At 37.1% G+C, this 17,770-nt stretch overlaps 1 protein-coding gene across 1 annotated transcript; it reads right to left on the bottom strand.

Annotated features, from left to right (window-relative positions):
* Positions 1 to 518: 518 nt before the first annotated feature.
* LOC139141842 (kin of IRRE-like protein 2) lies at positions 519 to 17,707 on the bottom strand. The gene is made up of 2 exons (XM_070711531.1): positions 17,621 to 17,707; positions 519 to 5,834 (listed from the first exon to the last, which is right to left on the bottom strand). Exon 2 carries the CDS (start codon positions 5,814 to 5,816, stop codon positions 4,200 to 4,202), a length of 1,617 nt encoding a protein of 538 aa, XP_070567632.1. The 5' UTR covers positions 5,817 to 5,834; positions 17,621 to 17,707; the 3' UTR covers positions 519 to 4,199.
* Between the last annotated feature and the right edge of the window lie 63 nt (positions 17,708 to 17,770).

The raw sequence follows: 17,770 nt of genomic DNA, 5'->3' as shown, positions 1-17,770 counted from the left end.
CTCGAGGTCACCACCCATCGTCATCGAGTATTATACTTATTCGTGAAGGTTTTGAACTTGCCATCATTGCACTTCGATTCGGTATCCGTACCATCGCGTGACTGCAAAACTCTGCCTCCGCTTCATTTGCAATTCAATTCCAAAAATTAAAGAACAGACGCATTGATTTACTACAATTTTCTTAAAGTTTCATTTGGCTTAGAAAGAGAGAAAAATCATGAAAAAAAATCCAACCATTTCGGTTCTAATTTTACCATGACTGTTATCACGTGATCTGATTACATAGAGATTACATGAATACAATATCAGAATTTTTAAGTTTCGCTAAGATAACACAAATCATGTCATCGTTAGTGTCTAGTCGGATCGACTTATTGGTATCAAGTTTATTCTTTCAATAAAAAATAGGACTTCAATAGACGTACTAAAGCTGTTGTTGCCATCGACAATTATCCTCCTCGGGGAATCGCCATGCGAGAGGATATCGGGATACAGAAACAGCGTAGAGACTCCAAGTCTTCAAAGATAACACCGTTTATTTCTTATAAATGGATGCTACATATTGCCAGATAGTTCCTTCTCTCAAGATGTTGTCCCTTCGTCTGAGCTGGTGTTCGTAAAGACACCGTGTATATACAATTCAATGCATACAATCCTTATCTACATACAAATAAAATGCAATCTTTCCCTGACGTATTTGGTGCCAAGGTACCTACATATATCAATCGCCAAGACCATAAACACGAGAACAGTATGTACTTGTTAGATTTCTCACCTAAGGTATAATCATCGCACATAATTAATAAGTCTGAACCTGTCTGAACCTGATAATTAACCTTTATGCAGAATTGACGTCAGAGTCAATGAACTCTGTAACATTCCCCTTCTTTCTATGAATGCGTCCCGCATGAATTTTCAATTAGAAATAAACGGTAAAATGAAAAGCATACAACCACTAATAAAATAAAGAATAGAAGAAAAATTACATAACTCAAGAAAGTGTGTTAAATAATTCTACACAACAGTTAATATACTTCGTCATAAATATACATGAATAATGAGTAATAAGGGCCCTTTCTTACTACAATTTACACAGAATATTTTCATAATTTCTTACAAACCCAAAGTGGAAGGGTTATATCCCTTCATTCTGAAAAGTAAATCTTTCCTTTGTTTCATCTTTTTTTCTTTGTATCACTACGTATTACAGAACCATCATTAATATCTCTCTTTTTCGAAACTTGCATTTCTATTTCATATCTTGTACCACTTCGGTCACACAAAATTCACCATTATAGGAGGCAGAGTGGGTTTTATCGCCGATTTTCAATTCAAATTGCAGAGAATGACGGCTTAAACTATTCCCGTCCTTTTCACCTCGTGTAGCTCCCATTAGGGGGCGTACTAAATTTAAATAGTCTCAGTTACGTCTTTCTTTTGGTTTCTTTAAGTGGAAGGACTAAATCTCGATACTTTCAGAAGATAAATACAACACTATAAATTCATATTTTCGTTAATTTGATCACATTCAGGGGCAAACGAATCGAGTCACGCCACTCACAAAGTTCTAACATACTTAGGCCGGCCTTGCATACACACCAATCATTCATCTCAGACTAACCGGTGACCACACATTCGTTTCACCTTTATATGTGACCAATTAGCAAAATCGTAAAAAAGACAACAATGCCTTGCCTGTAACTTTCCCAGGGTGCTCTCGTAAATACTCTCGTGCGGCATCATTCAAATTATTTTCATCTTCCCACGTATTATGTTTGTACACAACTATATCTTGATTTCAAAATCGGATATTTCCGTAACTCGGGAATTAAATCTAATAATCGCATGGGAGCCAATGTAATACTAGCCCCTGTATCAATCAAAAAATTTACCTTTCTGTTACAGATAGACACAGGAATTAAATTTTCTTCAAAAGTATTATCTTTCCCGGAGGAACAATCTGTATGGGAAATTTTACGAGTTTCACCTTCAGTAAATGACATCCCACAAACAGCTGGCTTAGTAAATTTGCTCTGGTGAAACCCTACAAACTTCTTAACACATTGACGGGCTATATGCCCTGGTTTCCCACAATTATAACATATTCTACTATCGGAATAGTCTCTTGAATTTCTAAAACATTTCGAAATATTATGTAAAATACCTTGACGGCGATTAGACCGTATTGCTTTGCTGTCAGCCTTTCTTCTTCCGTATTTCTGTACTTTCCGTCGTCTCTTGCCTGTCTGCTGTGAGTCATTTTGACGCGATTGTTCATGCAAGTTCGATTCAATGTCCGACATTTCTTTCACAAGTTCTTGCAATTGTCCGATTCTTTCTTTGATCTCCTCCGTTAACTCTGCTGACTCCTCCTCTGGCTCCTGTTGCAATTTGTTGACAACTTCGGCCGTTTTCGCGTGTTCATAGGCGCTTGTAAAATCGGTGGGATTCATTCCTGCGACGAATGCTTGTAGTGGAGGTTTCAGTCCATTCATAAAGTACGATAAAATTTCCTTGTCGGTTTTCCGGGCTTTCTCTGCCTTCAGCTGTAACAGTGATGCGTATTGGTCGACTGTCTGGTTAGACTGCTGTTTCAATTTGAAAAGCATTTTATCGTACAACCATGTAGGACCACACTTATCAAATCGCTCAAGGAAAGTCTCTCCTAAGATTTCCATGTCAGCCCGTCGATCGCCAGGTAAATTCCGAAACCATCTCTCGGCTTCGTCTGATAAGTAAAGGCCAAAGCCTTTGAGTCTTTTTTCATCTGACCAGCATCGAAAGTCCGCAAAGTTAGTGTATCGCTGCCACCATCGAAGCGCGTTCTCATTTTCGAGACCGTGGAAAATGCCCGGTCCTAAACAATCGCCGTTTCCAGAGACGATGTCCTGTAACTCTGCCAACCTGGCCGTGACATCGCGCTGCCATTCAGCCACATTTACACCTTCGTTCTCGGCTGAATCCATCGTACTGTACGTATTTTTCGTTCGGTGTTAACTTTTCCAACTGGAGCTTGCTCTGTATGTTCGGATTCTTCCACCATGTGTTGCCATCGACGATTATCCTCCTCGGGGAATCGCCATGCGAGAGGGTATCGGGATACAGAAACAGCGTAGAGACTCCAAGTCTTCAAAGATAACACCGTTTATTTCTTATAAATGGATGCTACATACTGCCAGATAGTTCCTTCTCTCAAGATGTTGTCCCTTCGTCCGAGCTGGTGTTCGTAAAGACACCGTGTATATACAATTCAATGCATACAATCCTTATCTACATACAAATAAATGCAATCTTTCCCTGACGTATTTGGTGCCAAGGTACCTACATATATCAATCGCCAAGACCATAAACACGAGAACAGTATGTACTTCTTAGATTTCTCACCTAAGGTATAATCATCGCACATAATTAATAAGTCTGAACCTGTCTGAACCTGATAATTAACCTTTATGCAGAATTGACGTCAGAGTTAATGAACTCTGTAACACTCTTACCATGGCACAAACGCCTTAGTCAGATGTGAGAAAAAGCAAGTTGAACGAAAAATCCCAGTTTCGGTCATGATCGGTATATTATTTCAACAATCGCTCTCTACAAACACTATTTGTCTACGAAGTATACTGGTCTTGTCCATAAAATTGCAATGTTACAGTTAGCTTACTACGGTTAATTCAAAAATTTTAAAATGGGAAAAACGTTCATGTCACCCAATCATGAGTCCTGGTATCTTCTTCTTTTGACCGACAGGCAATAGAGTGAGGCTTGTTGAATTTCTGTACATGATGACAAGTTGGTAAATCGCAATGTTCGGGACAAGGGTTAATGTTAAATTATTCACAATCAATCAAAGGCGTGTAATCAGTGAACGGTCGATGGATAATGTGATGTGCATATCAAACAATATGCGCATGGCAAAATCTCCTGTCATAGTCCCTTCCAAAACAACATTCAAAATATATCATTGAGCCAAGCATATACCACTTATAAAAGATACGTTTGTTAAGACACTATTCTTTGCAAATTGGTCACGACTAAAAAGTGCGGGAACTTTCGAAATAGAAAACTAATCTTTCATAATAACCCTCTTAGCTTATATGATGAAACTTTCAACGAAATGCTTACTTAGAAAAACTTGTTATAGAAAATCATTTTTTATGAATTATCAATTATACACGACGCGTTTCTTTATATCTATATGGCTATATTGGGACTCCTTTCTCGATAACTTTTACATTGTTCAGTGAAGTATACATATCTTTGGGTGTCAGATTTAAACTTTGATAATGTTCTGTGCCATGGTCATCACGACTTATTTCGTCATACTGGACAGCGTCTACTGGATCCTTGCTGCTAGGTTGTATGGATGCAGTGTCCTGCGTTTGAATGTCCAACATCGCCGTGCTGTTGCTGGGACGATCTGTTTGTCTGTCATGTCGTTCGCTGCCATCTCTTTGTACAGAATACTTTGTGAAGGGAATTCTGCCTTTCTTTGTTATAAAGTAGATGAGAGTAGCAATGCCAACGACGATAACCGTACTTAATATTGAAACAATTGAACTCAGGACAGCAATCGCTGTGCCTGTAGGCCTACAGTCTCTACATGAACAACTTGATATTTTGTCAAGTGACTGGGTTTTGCCGACCAAGGTCATGTCCATTCCATCTTCAGTTGGTATGGGATTCCAGGATACCTGAGGAAGTGTTCTTATGTTGCTGAAAATCTCACTTCCAGTCGTTGTATATGTTGTAGCGATTGTATTGGTACTTGATTGGATATTGATATTCAATGTAGCTACAGCATTCACCGACCGTCCGATGTAATTCTCAGCATTACAAGTGACGTAATACACATCGTTATCCTGGCTCTCAAAGTTTCTCATCTGCATCCATGTTCCGTCAGAACCAACGATGACGTTGGTTCCTTGGGGTCTAAACTTCTCCCCTGCTGTATTTGACCATACGTAGCGTGTCGCTGGAGGATTTGCGTCGGTTATACACGTAAAAGTTACAACCTGGGTTTCCATGGTTTCTCTATGTGATGATGGTGAAATCTGGACGATTGGTTTATACTGTACGTTGAACGGACCTAACTGACATGTTCTATTTGTCGTATAGCCAGGATGAAATCCGGTACAGATAAATGTTGCATGGTTTTGTTGATTTGTTGGTGTCCAGGAGAATGAGAGGACACGCGAATCATCTGTGGCGTCAGTAGAGGTGAAGGTTTCTAAGGTGTCACCTTGATATCCTTCCCTTGTCCAATATGTTGTCATCTGAGGAACACCTGTAGGATCTGAGCGGCAAGCTAGTCTGATCGGCATTCCTGTTACTACATCGAAAACGTCATCGTCGGAATCATCACCGATTGAACATCGTAAATATCCTGACTGTGGAGTTACAAAGATATCCAGACGAGCTGTACGAGATACAAGTGGAGGAGTTGTCATTACCACACACTGGTAGAAGCCAGGGTCAATGTCAGCAGTGGCCGCAGATATCATGATTTTCAGGTCGAATGATGTATACAGTGCCTGAACAGACATGTCTACTGTGTACCGATTGGTGTCAACGTAGTTTGAGTACATGGTACCATTGTTGCTGATTAGTACACCGTTCTTGTACCATGCAACACTCTGACCTGTCTGCAAGTTTTGAACGCCACAGTAGAGAGTAACAGATAAATGGTACGTGCTTCCATAAACGAAGATCTGAGTGTTGTCAGTCGGCTCCGTGATAAAGGAAGGATTCGCTTGAACACTGGAATACAGGATACCCAAAATGAAAAGTCGCAGATTCGCAGAAAGTTTACCGTCCATCTTAACAGCAACTCAGCACTAAAACAATAAATACATGAAATTTAAACCGTTACTGAAAAACAATTGCAAACGTATGGTATATGATACGGGTACAAGAATAAATTTTAATTTTTTTTATTGGAAACAGCAGGTGTAATTATGGGACATACATTTTTGAACAGTGATTTCTGCTTACGAATTTAATTACTGGTAGAAACCTTCGATGCTCTGGAAGGTGGAAAACGTAATCAATAAACAAGAGAGGTAATAAAAGATAAAAATGGATTAAATAAATAAATAAAATTGCGAATATATCAATGTTAATGAATCTCTTTTTTTCTTTTCTGTCTTGCTTTACTTTTATTATGATTGGTCGCTTTAATTTCTTTGAGACAATATTTTATATATTACTAATTTATAAATGATTTATTACTTTCAATGCAACTTGACTGTGCACCCACTCGTCAGCAGCAAACATATTGGTACTGAATATCAAGGCATGCTATAACACAGAACTTCTGTCTGTCTGATGGTTGTTGGATGCATGGAACTTTAAAGGTATTATTACCTTTACTTAAAGTAATTTGTCTTGTGTGTGTGTGCGTGTGTGTGTGTGTATATATATATATATATATATATATATATATATATATATATATATATATATATATATATATATATATATATATATATATATACGAAAAATGGATTGCTTGTCAATGCAGGCAAAGTATAGTGCTCAATGCATTTCTGCAGGGCGGTAATACTGAGAATCTAGGAACTTGGATTAACATATGAATAGCAAGTGTCTGCATGTGCTGCGGGCTGCTGTGTCGATATTTGATATTTGATAATTGATATTTTCCTATTATATGGAAGAGTATCTTTGCAGTGAAGAGATATGCCTGGAGGTAAAACCCAATCAAATAAGTCTGGTGAAGCTGGTGTCTCAACTCGGTCAGGAAAAGGTTCAGTGAGTAACCCAAATGTTGACGAGGCCGACAACCTTGATATCATGGCTGCCATTGGCAGACTCAATGGCAGACTTGACCGTATTGATAGTACCCAAGAAAAATTGTTGGCAGAGATAAAACACTCCAGTAAAGAAATTCGGGAAGAATTAATGTTGGAAATTGCTGGGTCCGTGCTCGAATTGATCATGTGGAACGTCGACTGTCTGGTGTTTCTGATGACATGTCAGTATTTGATTGTGACCGGTCTATAATCGTCAGTAATTTTCCAGCAGACGACCATGCTTTATCGGTGAAAGTGTCTGAGCTGATTAGCAGCGGTCTAGAGGTACAAGATGTTCAGGTAACCAAGTCCTGCCGGATGAAGTGTCGAGATGACCGCCCCGGTCTTATCAAAGTACAGCTCGATAGCGTGGACTCAAAAGTCAAGGTATTGCGAGCTAAAACTGCTTTGAGATCTAAGAGTCCTTACTCTCGAGTGTACATTCGCTCTTTGAAATCTCACGCTGAACGTTTAATCGAGTTAAACTTTAAAGCTATATTAAAAGATATTCCAGGAGGTGATCAGTATAGATTAACTGGTAGTGGGCATTTACTTAAAAAAGAAGAACCCGAACAACGACGCGAACGCGAAACCAACGGCGACCAAGACGGATGAGGAGTGAACCAGCCCCCGGGGTCACTGATTTCAATTTCTCAGTGGAACATTAACGGTTGGACAGTAAAGAATAAAGAACTACTGGAAAACAGGAAAACATTATTTTATGTCAGAAATCGGATATCTTTTGTCTGAACGAGACTCACTTGAAAAGAGATGAAACCATTGAAATCGATGGGCACACCTGGTTTGGTTTCAATAGACCAGCTGTGCATAAGAATGCCATTCGCGCATCTGGTGGTGTAGGTATCCTTGTAAAGAACTCGTTGTTCAATTCATTTTCTGTGTCCATCATTGACAAAGGTCGTGATGGTATACTCGGTCTCAAATTTGTCAACAAGTTTACAGATTATAGTTTTTTGGTGTTTACTTGTTATTTGCCCCCCGAGAATTCTACTTCGGGTAGACATTCAACTTCTTTCTTTAGTCATTTAATTTGTCCTTACTCTCGAGTGTACATTCGCTCTTTGAATTATGTTGATAATGTTATTATTTGTGGTGATCTAAATGGCAGAGTTGGTTCATTGCTAGATTATGTACCAGATATTGATAATATAGGTGAAATGATGTTGTATAGACCATACTGTCAACAAACATGGAGAAAGCCTTATTGAGTTTTTGAAAGACATCAAAATGTGTATTGTGAATGGTAGGATTACTCCTGCCAATGATAATTTTACTTCAATTTCTCATAGAGGTAAAGCGGTAGTTGACTATTTTATTCTACCGCACAACAATATTGAGTATTGTAAGGAATTCAAAGTGTTACCAGTATCTCAGTTGATTGATTGTTTTAATTTGCATGGACTTTTAAGTGATCGTGCTGCTCCAGATCATTCTATTCTTTCTATTGTGTTTTCAACATGCGAGGCTTGCATGTATTAAGCGTCTTCAAATGTGTCTGATTCCACTAGTGAAGCAACACAAATAAAGTACAATATTTCAAGTATCCCACCTAATTTCCTTGATTCTGATATGTGTAGGCATGCCATAATTCAAATTGTGGATACTATACAAGCTAGCCAACAAAATCAATATGTCATTGATAATTTGTATGATTCTCTCTGTCAGTGTATTTTTCATGAAATGGACTCGAAACTTGATTATCGAGATTTTCCTACTTGTTCTAGAAAACGTAAAACCATTCTGGTCGCGAGTGAACTTTCCAGTAGAACGTAAATTTCTGAATAGTCATTGTTCTAAAAGAGTTGGTCTAGTTTTGAAACACGAGTTATTGACAGCACGAAGAAAGTTTGATAAAACTTTTCGAACTGCCAAGAGAGAATATCATCGTAAGTTGATGTCTAATATAGAATATTTAAATGCGTCAAATCCAACTGAATTTTGGAACCAAATTAATAAGTTAGGACCTAGTGTTAAGAAGGACATTCCTTCTGAAGTTTATGGTGACAATGGTATGATAATTAATGATATTAATTTTGTTTTACATAAATGGAAAAGTGATTTTGAGGGATTGTATAATTTATCTGATATCGAGAATGAATCAACTTTCGATGATTCTTTTTATACAAAATCATCGGTGCTAAAGCTCAGTGTGAACAAATGTATCTAGCAAATAATGCAAGTCTTAATGTGTATCTGAATAGTGATATTTCTTTACAAGAAGTTGTCTATGTTGTCAATCGCTCTAAATGCAACAGGGCAGTTGGTCCAGATAAAATCCCATACGAGATCTTAAAGAATGATCATGCGATTAAGATTCTTCATAACCTTTTCCAACTTTGTTTTACTTCTGGTAGAGTGCCTTCACAGTGGGGAAAGGCAGTAATCAAACCCATCCCAAAAAGTTCTCTGTCTGACCCACGTGTCCCGTTAAATTACAGGGGGTCATTTTATTGTCTAACATTAGTAAGCTTTACTCTGGTATTTTAAATAATAGATTAACGAAATACCTTGATTTAGAAAAAATAATAGTTGACGAACAGAATGGTTTCAGAAAAACAAGAACTTGTCTTGACCATATTTATGTACTTACATCTATCATAAGAAATAGAAAAGCTCAAAATTTACCAACTTTTTCTGTTTTTGTTGACATGGAAAAGGCTTTCGATTGGGTTGACAGGGACTTACTGTTCTATAAATTGTTGCAAAATAATATTAATGGGAGGTTCTATGAGTCTATTAAAAGTATGTATTGTAACTCTTTATCATGTATTAATGTAAACGGAAACTTTACTTCTTAGTTTGCAACAACTTATGGAGTCAGACAAGGTGATGTACTTTCCCCAACACTTTTTTCTATTTTTATCAATGATTTAGCAATTGAGATTAATGATTTAGCTTTAGGTATCCCAGTTGGTAACTCATTAATTAATATTATGTTGTATGCCGATGATATTGTAATGCTTGCTGAAAATGAGACAAATTTACAAAAGATGATTGACCATCAACAAGATCGGTGCGAAAGGTGGCGTATGATGATGAACAAGTCCAAAACACAAATTGTTCATTTTCGAAATATGGGACAAATGAAAACAGACTTTATTTTTCAATTTGGTGGTACAAATCTTGACGTAGTTTCTCAGTATAAATATTTGGGTTTAGTTTTGGATCAGTTCTTAAATTTTGAAGTGACTGCTGAAACCCTAGCAAGTGCTGCAGGTAGAGCTTTGGGATCAGTTATTTCTAAGATACACATGTTTAAGGATTTTAGATATAACACTTTTACAACTCTATTTCATTCTTGTATTACTCCAATTTTAGACTACTGTTCTGCAATTTGGGGCTACCGTTTCTCTTCAAAATGTGAGTCAATTCAAAACAGAGCGATTAGATATTTTCTTGGCGTCCACAAATTTGCCCCTATACTTGCTATAAATGGAGATATGGGTTGGGACCCTTGTCTATTGAGGAATAAATTGAACATGGTAAGACTCTGGAATAGATTAGTAGTTATGCCTGATGACAGAATGATTAAGCAAGTTTTTACTTGGGATATCAGTTTAAAATATAAAAACTGGGCTAAAGATATGTTTGATTTATTTTCAGAAATTGGTTTGCAGGAAAATTTGGCAATTTAGAGGTTTGTAGTATTCCTGTCATTAAAGATGCATTAAAAACGTTAAACTGGACATCCCAACTGAGTGAAAAGCCCAAATTGCGTACATATTTGATGTTTAAGACGGAATATGGAATGGAGAAATATTTACAATTTCCCATTTCTAGATCAAAAAGATCACTTTTAGCACAATTGAGAGTTGGTATCTTACCTCTGAAAATTGAAACTGGGCGTTACACTAAAGTAGCCTAAAGAGGAAAGACTATGTGATTTTTGTCCAAATGTAGTAGAAGATGAGCTCCATTTAATTTTCGATTGCACACTTTACAATGTTATTAGGAAACAATTGTTCTCCAAAGCCAGAAACTTATGCTCTGTATTGATTCATTTGATGTACAACAGAAACTCAAATTTCTAATGAGCGACATGTCATCTCAATTGGCATCCTATGTCTATCATGCATTTTCAATGAGACAAGAAGCTTCTTATACTTAAATTACATTTCGAGTTATTCATATCTATGTACTTTATTTACTGTTTCAGTGTCTTGTAAGCCCTTGGAGCTGGGTGTGGCAACCAAGCTGTTTAAGACCACACATGACACTTTAATAAATAAATATAACATAACATAACATGTAGTTGTCACTCTACAGGCTGTTTCATGCGCTAAGCAATCATCAGGAGTGAGGATTTGGCGGGAATGGGACTGTTTGTGTTGCAGGTGAGTATGCATATTCAAATAAGCGTTTGCGGCCAATGGCAGGTCAGTTATTAATGAGGAGGAATTTGCTGCGGTGTCTGCATTTTGAGAGGAATCCTGCTCGTTTGTTGAGGGTTGATTTCTGTCCGAATAAATTATATGGGGTTTTTCTGTTATGCAAAGGTTTCAGCGTTTGGTTTTATTTGAATATGAGGAGCTCTGTCGATAATTGACCATTTGATATCGTAGTTTCTGTTGTTGTCTTTGAGTTTCCATATGAATTTTGAGAGTTCTGTGCTATTTCTGTGCTTGGGTGTTTTGATTGTGTACTTGTGATACGTGTATCTTTGTTTGAAGGTTGAGTCCGTGAGTCCAATGTAGTGTTTCTGGTCGTTGTTTATGGTGACAGTGGCTTTGTATATTACTGAAGAGGTGAAGCAGTTTCCTGAAAGTGGACAATCGTCTTTTTTGCGTCAGTTGCACAACTTCTCTTGTTCCCTGTCTTATGTAGTATTACGTTGTTGTGGGCTTTGATTATGCTGCCCATGTTTCTGGAGCAACTGTAGCTTACTTTTACGTTGTTTTTGTTGAAGAGCTTGTGTAGACGGTGGCCTTCTGGAAAGTGGGTTTTAAAGGCCCGATAGCTGTATCTTTTAGCATTATTTTTGTGATTTTACTTCCAAACTAAAACAAGTTCATGGGAATGTACTCATTGAGGGGGTTTATACAGGTAGAATAAACTGTCCACTTGGACTACATATGCAATTTTGAGCAAGATAAATAATAAATGTTTGCCCAAACATAAAATGGCGCCCTCATGCAAATAAAGCAAAAACACAGTAGGCAGAGCATATATACATTGGAATCTTCACAGAAACAACAAAGTTGTCCAATTTAATGCATAGTACTGAATGTTTTCCACTGGGACACCATATTCTATGTTTTCTTTATAATATTACCATTTTTTTTTAAAATGGCGGGAAATCAAAATAACGGTTAAAATTTAAATTTACTTGTCCAATTTTTCAGTGGTAAAGGACTATATCCTTTAAATCTGTAGAATTTAAAGGAAACCAGAGAAAATAGAAAGCCTTTTTTCAGGTCGACAAATTTCAGAAGTTACAGCTACAGGGGCTTTAATCAAGTTCGGGAATGTTCTGCCGATGTTGGTTTTCACTGCCTTGTTGAACTGGGGTTGTACCAGATGATTCGTCTGGTTCGTTGTCATTTGTTTTCGTTCCTTGGTGACGGGGGCTCGTACTTCATTTTGTATGTGTGTCAACTTTGTTTCAGCGCCTTTTCGAAGTCGGGGCTGCTTTCTTAAATGTTGCTTCACAATCTGAGATGCTTGATATTCTGCTGTTGACTGAGGTGGGTATTTGTTTCAGGATTGGCGGGGGTGGTTGGATCGCCTGTCGACGTAGAGAAGCTGGTTGCTGGTTTGCTGTATGGCTGGTAAGAGGCATTTTCCAGGTTGAATGTTACGTCAAGAAAGTTGTTGGTCTTGATGTTCGCTTGGATAGTTATGCGGAGATCAAATGCGTAGAAAATGGAGGTGAGTTCCTTTTTCAACAAACGTTTCATCGCCTTTGACATTATAGAATTCTACCCGTCAATCACAAAGAAATTGCTAACACTTACAGAAGCTATCCATCACACACGGAAATACATCGACATCTCCGACGAAGAGGAAGAAATCATAATGCACTGAAGAAAATCCGCACTGTTCAACAATGATTCCGTATGGACCAAGAGCAATGTAATTTTTTTACAAGAAACTCACAGTGTTTCTAAAGATGAGCTCATTTGGCCCACCCAGATGTCTGGTCATTATATTTTCTCCCATGGTACTTCAAATAGCAAAGGTGTCGTTGTAATTTTTAGAAATCTTGATTTCAAGATCAATAAGATAAAAAGAGATGAAAATGGTAGAATGATTCTTATCTCAGCAGATATTCATGACAAACCTTACATTTTTATCAATTTTTATGCACCAAATACTGAGAGAGAACACGTTGTAAATCTTCAGTGTCTCAGTGATATGATGATTGATTTGGAAATTGAACCAGAGAGAGAGATTATTTGGGGAGGGGATTACAACATGACTTTTGATATCAGTTTGGACAGAATGGGTGGCAACCCATCTGTCTGGAAGAAATCTTTAAATGCTTTGTCTGATATTTGCTCCAAAATGGACCTCATCGACATTTGGAGAGTTCGGAACCCGCTTACCAAACGTTTCACCTGGCGGAGACTCCGACCAGAGTTGATTCAAAGCCGTATTGATTACTTCCTTACCAGTAGCTCTATTCAGCAAGCTGTTATTGATGCTGATGTTGTGTCTTGTGTTTACTCAGATCACTCTGCAATTACACTTTGTATTGGAGATAGTCGTAATAAATTGGGCCCTTCTTATTGGAAATTAAACAACAGTTTCCTGATAGAAGATGATTACATTAACTATATTTACGGTAACTTCAATTCCTGGGTAAATGAATGTACTAGTGAGGATTCTATACAAATGTGGGAGTTCCTGAAGTATAAAATTAAGGAGGCCTCTATCAGTTATGGCAAAAAGAAAGCTAGAGAGAGAAAAGATAGTATTAAGAGTTTAGAAACACAGCTCAACAACCTTGAAGCTATGTTAGCCTCTAATCCCTGTGAGCGTACTAAAGGTCAAATTGAAGTTACTCGTAAAGAATTGCAGAGTGAACTGGATTATATAACTGAAGGAAGTATCATTAGGTCTAGATCAAACTGGTACGAATTAGGGGAAAAGAACACCAAGTACTTCCTTGGCCTTGAGAAAGCAAACGCCAAAAAATCTCATATCACCCAAATCATTGACAAGGATGGTTTAAAGATTACGCAATTTAATGATATTTTAAAGGAAATTAAGTCTTTCTACACTCACCTTTACAGTAGTAATCGCAATGTGAATACTTTAATTGATGACTTTGTTGGAGAAGTGGATTTGCCAAGATTAAGTGATGTGGACAAAGAATCATGTGATGGTTCGATCACTAATACAGAAGCTCTGAACTCTCTCAAAAGTATGCCAAAGAATAAGTCCCCAGGGAATGATGGTCTCTCAGTGGAATTTTATGTCAAGTTTTGGCCTCTGGTTGGCTCCTATGTTATCAATGCCCTCAATACTTCTTATGAAAAATGTGAACTCTCCAATAGTCAACGACAAGGTGTTATTACTCTTATTGAAAAACAAGGTAAAGACAAGCGTCTCATTAAAAATTGGAGACCAATAACGTTGTTAAATGTTGACTATAAAATCGGAGCAAAATGTATTGCAAAACGTCTAGAAAAAGTTCTTCCAAAAATTATCAGTGAGTCGCAATCTGCATTTACTAAGGGGAGACAAATAGGGGACTGTGTACGTATTATTGAAGGAATCATGGAGTATACAAAGAGTAAAGATCTTCCTGGTATTTTAGTTGCCATAGACTTTGAAAAAGCATTCGATAGCTTGGAATGGTCATATGTTTTTAAGTGTCTTAATGCTTTCAATTTTGGCACGTCCTTGTTAAAGTGGATTCGTACCTTTTACTCCAATCCAACTAGTTGTGTCATAAACCGTGGCCTTACCACGGGATATTTTAACCTGGAGCGGGGAGTCCGCCAGGGAGACCCCCTATCACCAGCTCTTTTCATTCTTGGTTTAGAAGTGCTGTTACTTTCAATTAATCAAAAAGTTACAATTAAAGGTATTGAGTTAGAAGACACCATAGTCAAAAACTCAGCATTTGCCGATGATCTTACGTGTTTCATGGCCGATGAACTCTCTGTTAAAAATCTCTTTTCACTTCTAGATAAATTTCATGTCATCTCTGGTCTTGCAGTTAATTTAAGCAAGACTGAAGCAATGTGGTTGGGCAAATGGCGACACCGATATGAGAAACCGTTCAAAATTAGCTGGCCCAATTCTATCAAAATTGTTGGTGTTTACTTTTCTTATAATGCAGAGCTTGCTTACAATCAAAATGTCAGTGGTCCTCTCAAATGTGTCAAGCGTCTGCTTAATCTCTGGGGATCTAGGAGTCTTACCTTGATTGGTAAGATTCAGATTGTTAAGACTTTTATCATTTCTAAGTTTTTGTACCTTTTTAACTTAATTACTATTAAGTCTGGTGATATTAAAGCTATAAATGGCATGATACACCATTTCATTTGGAAGGGACCAGATAGAGTAAGTCGAAACTCCTTTATTGGTAGCATTAGAGATGGTGGTTTAGGTATGATTGACCTTTTCGCAATGTATAAAGCCTTTAAAATATCTTGGGTTCAGAGATATATTTCTGAAGAAATACATCATCCATGGAAATCAGCTGTAAATTTTTTTTGAATTCAATTGGTGGGCAACTGATTTTTAGATGCAATTACAAGCTTGATCTTCTTCCAGTTAAGCTTCCAAGTTTTTACAGAGAAATGTTGCATTGTTGGAGTGAAGTTAATCCCTGTAATCATTTTCCAATTGCACAACAGATAATCTGGAATAATGCTGATATACTTGTCAACAATAAGTCTGTCTTTATCAACTTCTTTTTTAAGAAAGGCATTTTATTCGTTGCTGATATTTTTAATGAGAACAATACTCTTAAAACTTGGAATGATTTGTCTGACATTGGGTGCAACCTTAGTCTTTTCCTTCGATGGCAGGGCTTATTACATGCAATGCCACATTTGTGGAAATCTCAAAGTCAAGAAGTGGTTAGACCTGAACTACCAATCTGTTTTGTAGAAGACAATATGATCATTCCTTTAAAATCTTGCAATGTAAAGTCCATTAGAAAACATATTACATGTAATTACTTTATTCCTCCTAAATGTAAATTGTATTTTTCTCAATTTTTCGATATAAGTGAAGAGGAGTGGAGTGCTATCTTTGAACTTCCTTTTAAAGTAACTAAGGAAACTAAACTGCAGGAGTTTCAGTGGAAGATTTCCCATAACATCATTTACACTAATTCTGTTCTTTTTCGTATGGATCCTCCAAGAGTAAATAGCAATCAGTGTACTTTCTGTAAAAAATCTGATGAAACAATCGTTCATCTTTTTGTGGAATGTGAATTTTCACAGAGTATTTGGAATAGCTTTTTGTTAAACTGAGGAAAATCTGTCAACGCACCATCTGCTATGTCAATTAAACAGATCTTGCTGGGTGATATGTCCTTTAGTATCCTTTTAAACCATTTAATAATAATTACAAAAAAGACAATTTATGACTGTAAACTTAAAAACAAAATCCCCACTTTTGAGATTGTTAAGGCGAATGTTAAAATTGCAAAAAAGATTGAATTTTATATAGCTAAGAGAAACCATTGTACAAGAAGAGCTTTGTCGAAATGGCAAAATATAGAGTTTTGAGAAAGGTTTCATTTTTTCGTCGACAACTTATGTTTCTGCTCAGCCTTGTGTGTCATGCTGCTTTTTGGTGTTTTGACGAAATCTTGTTTGTTTCTGTCCTACTTCCTGTCAACCTTGCATTGAACTGAACAGACCTGAAATGTAAGATTAAGCTTTGTATTCCTTTTGAGTCTCCTGACAAATAAAAATCTATTAAATATAAAAAAAAAAAAAAAAAAAACCAAAAAAACAAAAAAAAAACAAACTCAGAAGACATGTTTGACATAACCATGGGAAGTTTTGACGGAGCTGAGATATGCGAACTTGTCGGATCATACATCCTCTCCCACCTCAGCAAGAAACTCGGCAAAGAAAACACCGGCCTTTACCGAGACGACGGGCTCGCTATCACAAGCAGCAAATCAGCAAGGCAATGCGCGAAAAACTCCAGTCCCTATAGATTCTCAGTATATATATATATATATATATATATATATATATATATATATATATATATTATATATATATATATATATATATAATATATATATATATATATATATATGTGATAACTGGGAGGGCACATTGTATACATTTGTGTGTGTGTGTGTGTGTGTGTGTGTGTGTGTGTGTGTGTGTGTGTTACGTGTGTGTGTTAATATAACAAGTCTCTAATTTATACACAATAATATCTGTGTATATGTAAGAATAATCGTTAGTATGTGTTAAAGGAACCCTATATGGAAGGATTCTTCTCTAGTGTAGGTTTTTCCCGGCAATCGCGGGACACAGTGACCCAGCCTTGGAGAGCAGTAAATTTAGAGCGAATGTTTGTGTCTTCGGTCAACTAGGGTCAAACCACAGTCACTGCCGAATGTAATCGCCATTCACCGGTAACATAGACTGCATTGAAATCGTTATGTCTTGTGGTACAGCGTCTCCGGTCTGATAGTGTAGACCGACAAAAATACTGAAGTCTGTCCTCTGCGTGCTTTGTCTTACTTTGAATTCTTACAGAACGTTGTGCCATCGACAGTTGCTGCTATTTTTGGTTTACATTTAGTACAATTACGGGTAATTTTACAATGATGAAGGGACAAATAAGCATAATATACTCACGTAATTAATGACAATGTGACGAGATTAACATTCATCCACAATAACTAGCAGAAATGCACCTACAAGACTCAGTCTTTCTGAGTTACGTCTCTTGCATTTTTTTGCCCATTTTACCTCTGCTGTCCCTCACAGCTTGTGGAAGCAAGGACT

This window comes from Ptychodera flava, chromosome 10 (genome assembly GCF_041260155.1).
Source record: "Ptychodera flava strain L36383 chromosome 10, AS_Pfla_20210202, whole genome shotgun sequence".
Taxonomy (NCBI): Eukaryota; Metazoa; Hemichordata; class Enteropneusta; family Ptychoderidae; genus Ptychodera; species Ptychodera flava.
Note: the sequence above shows the minus strand (reverse complement) of the source record. Positions and strands in the feature narration are given on the sequence as shown.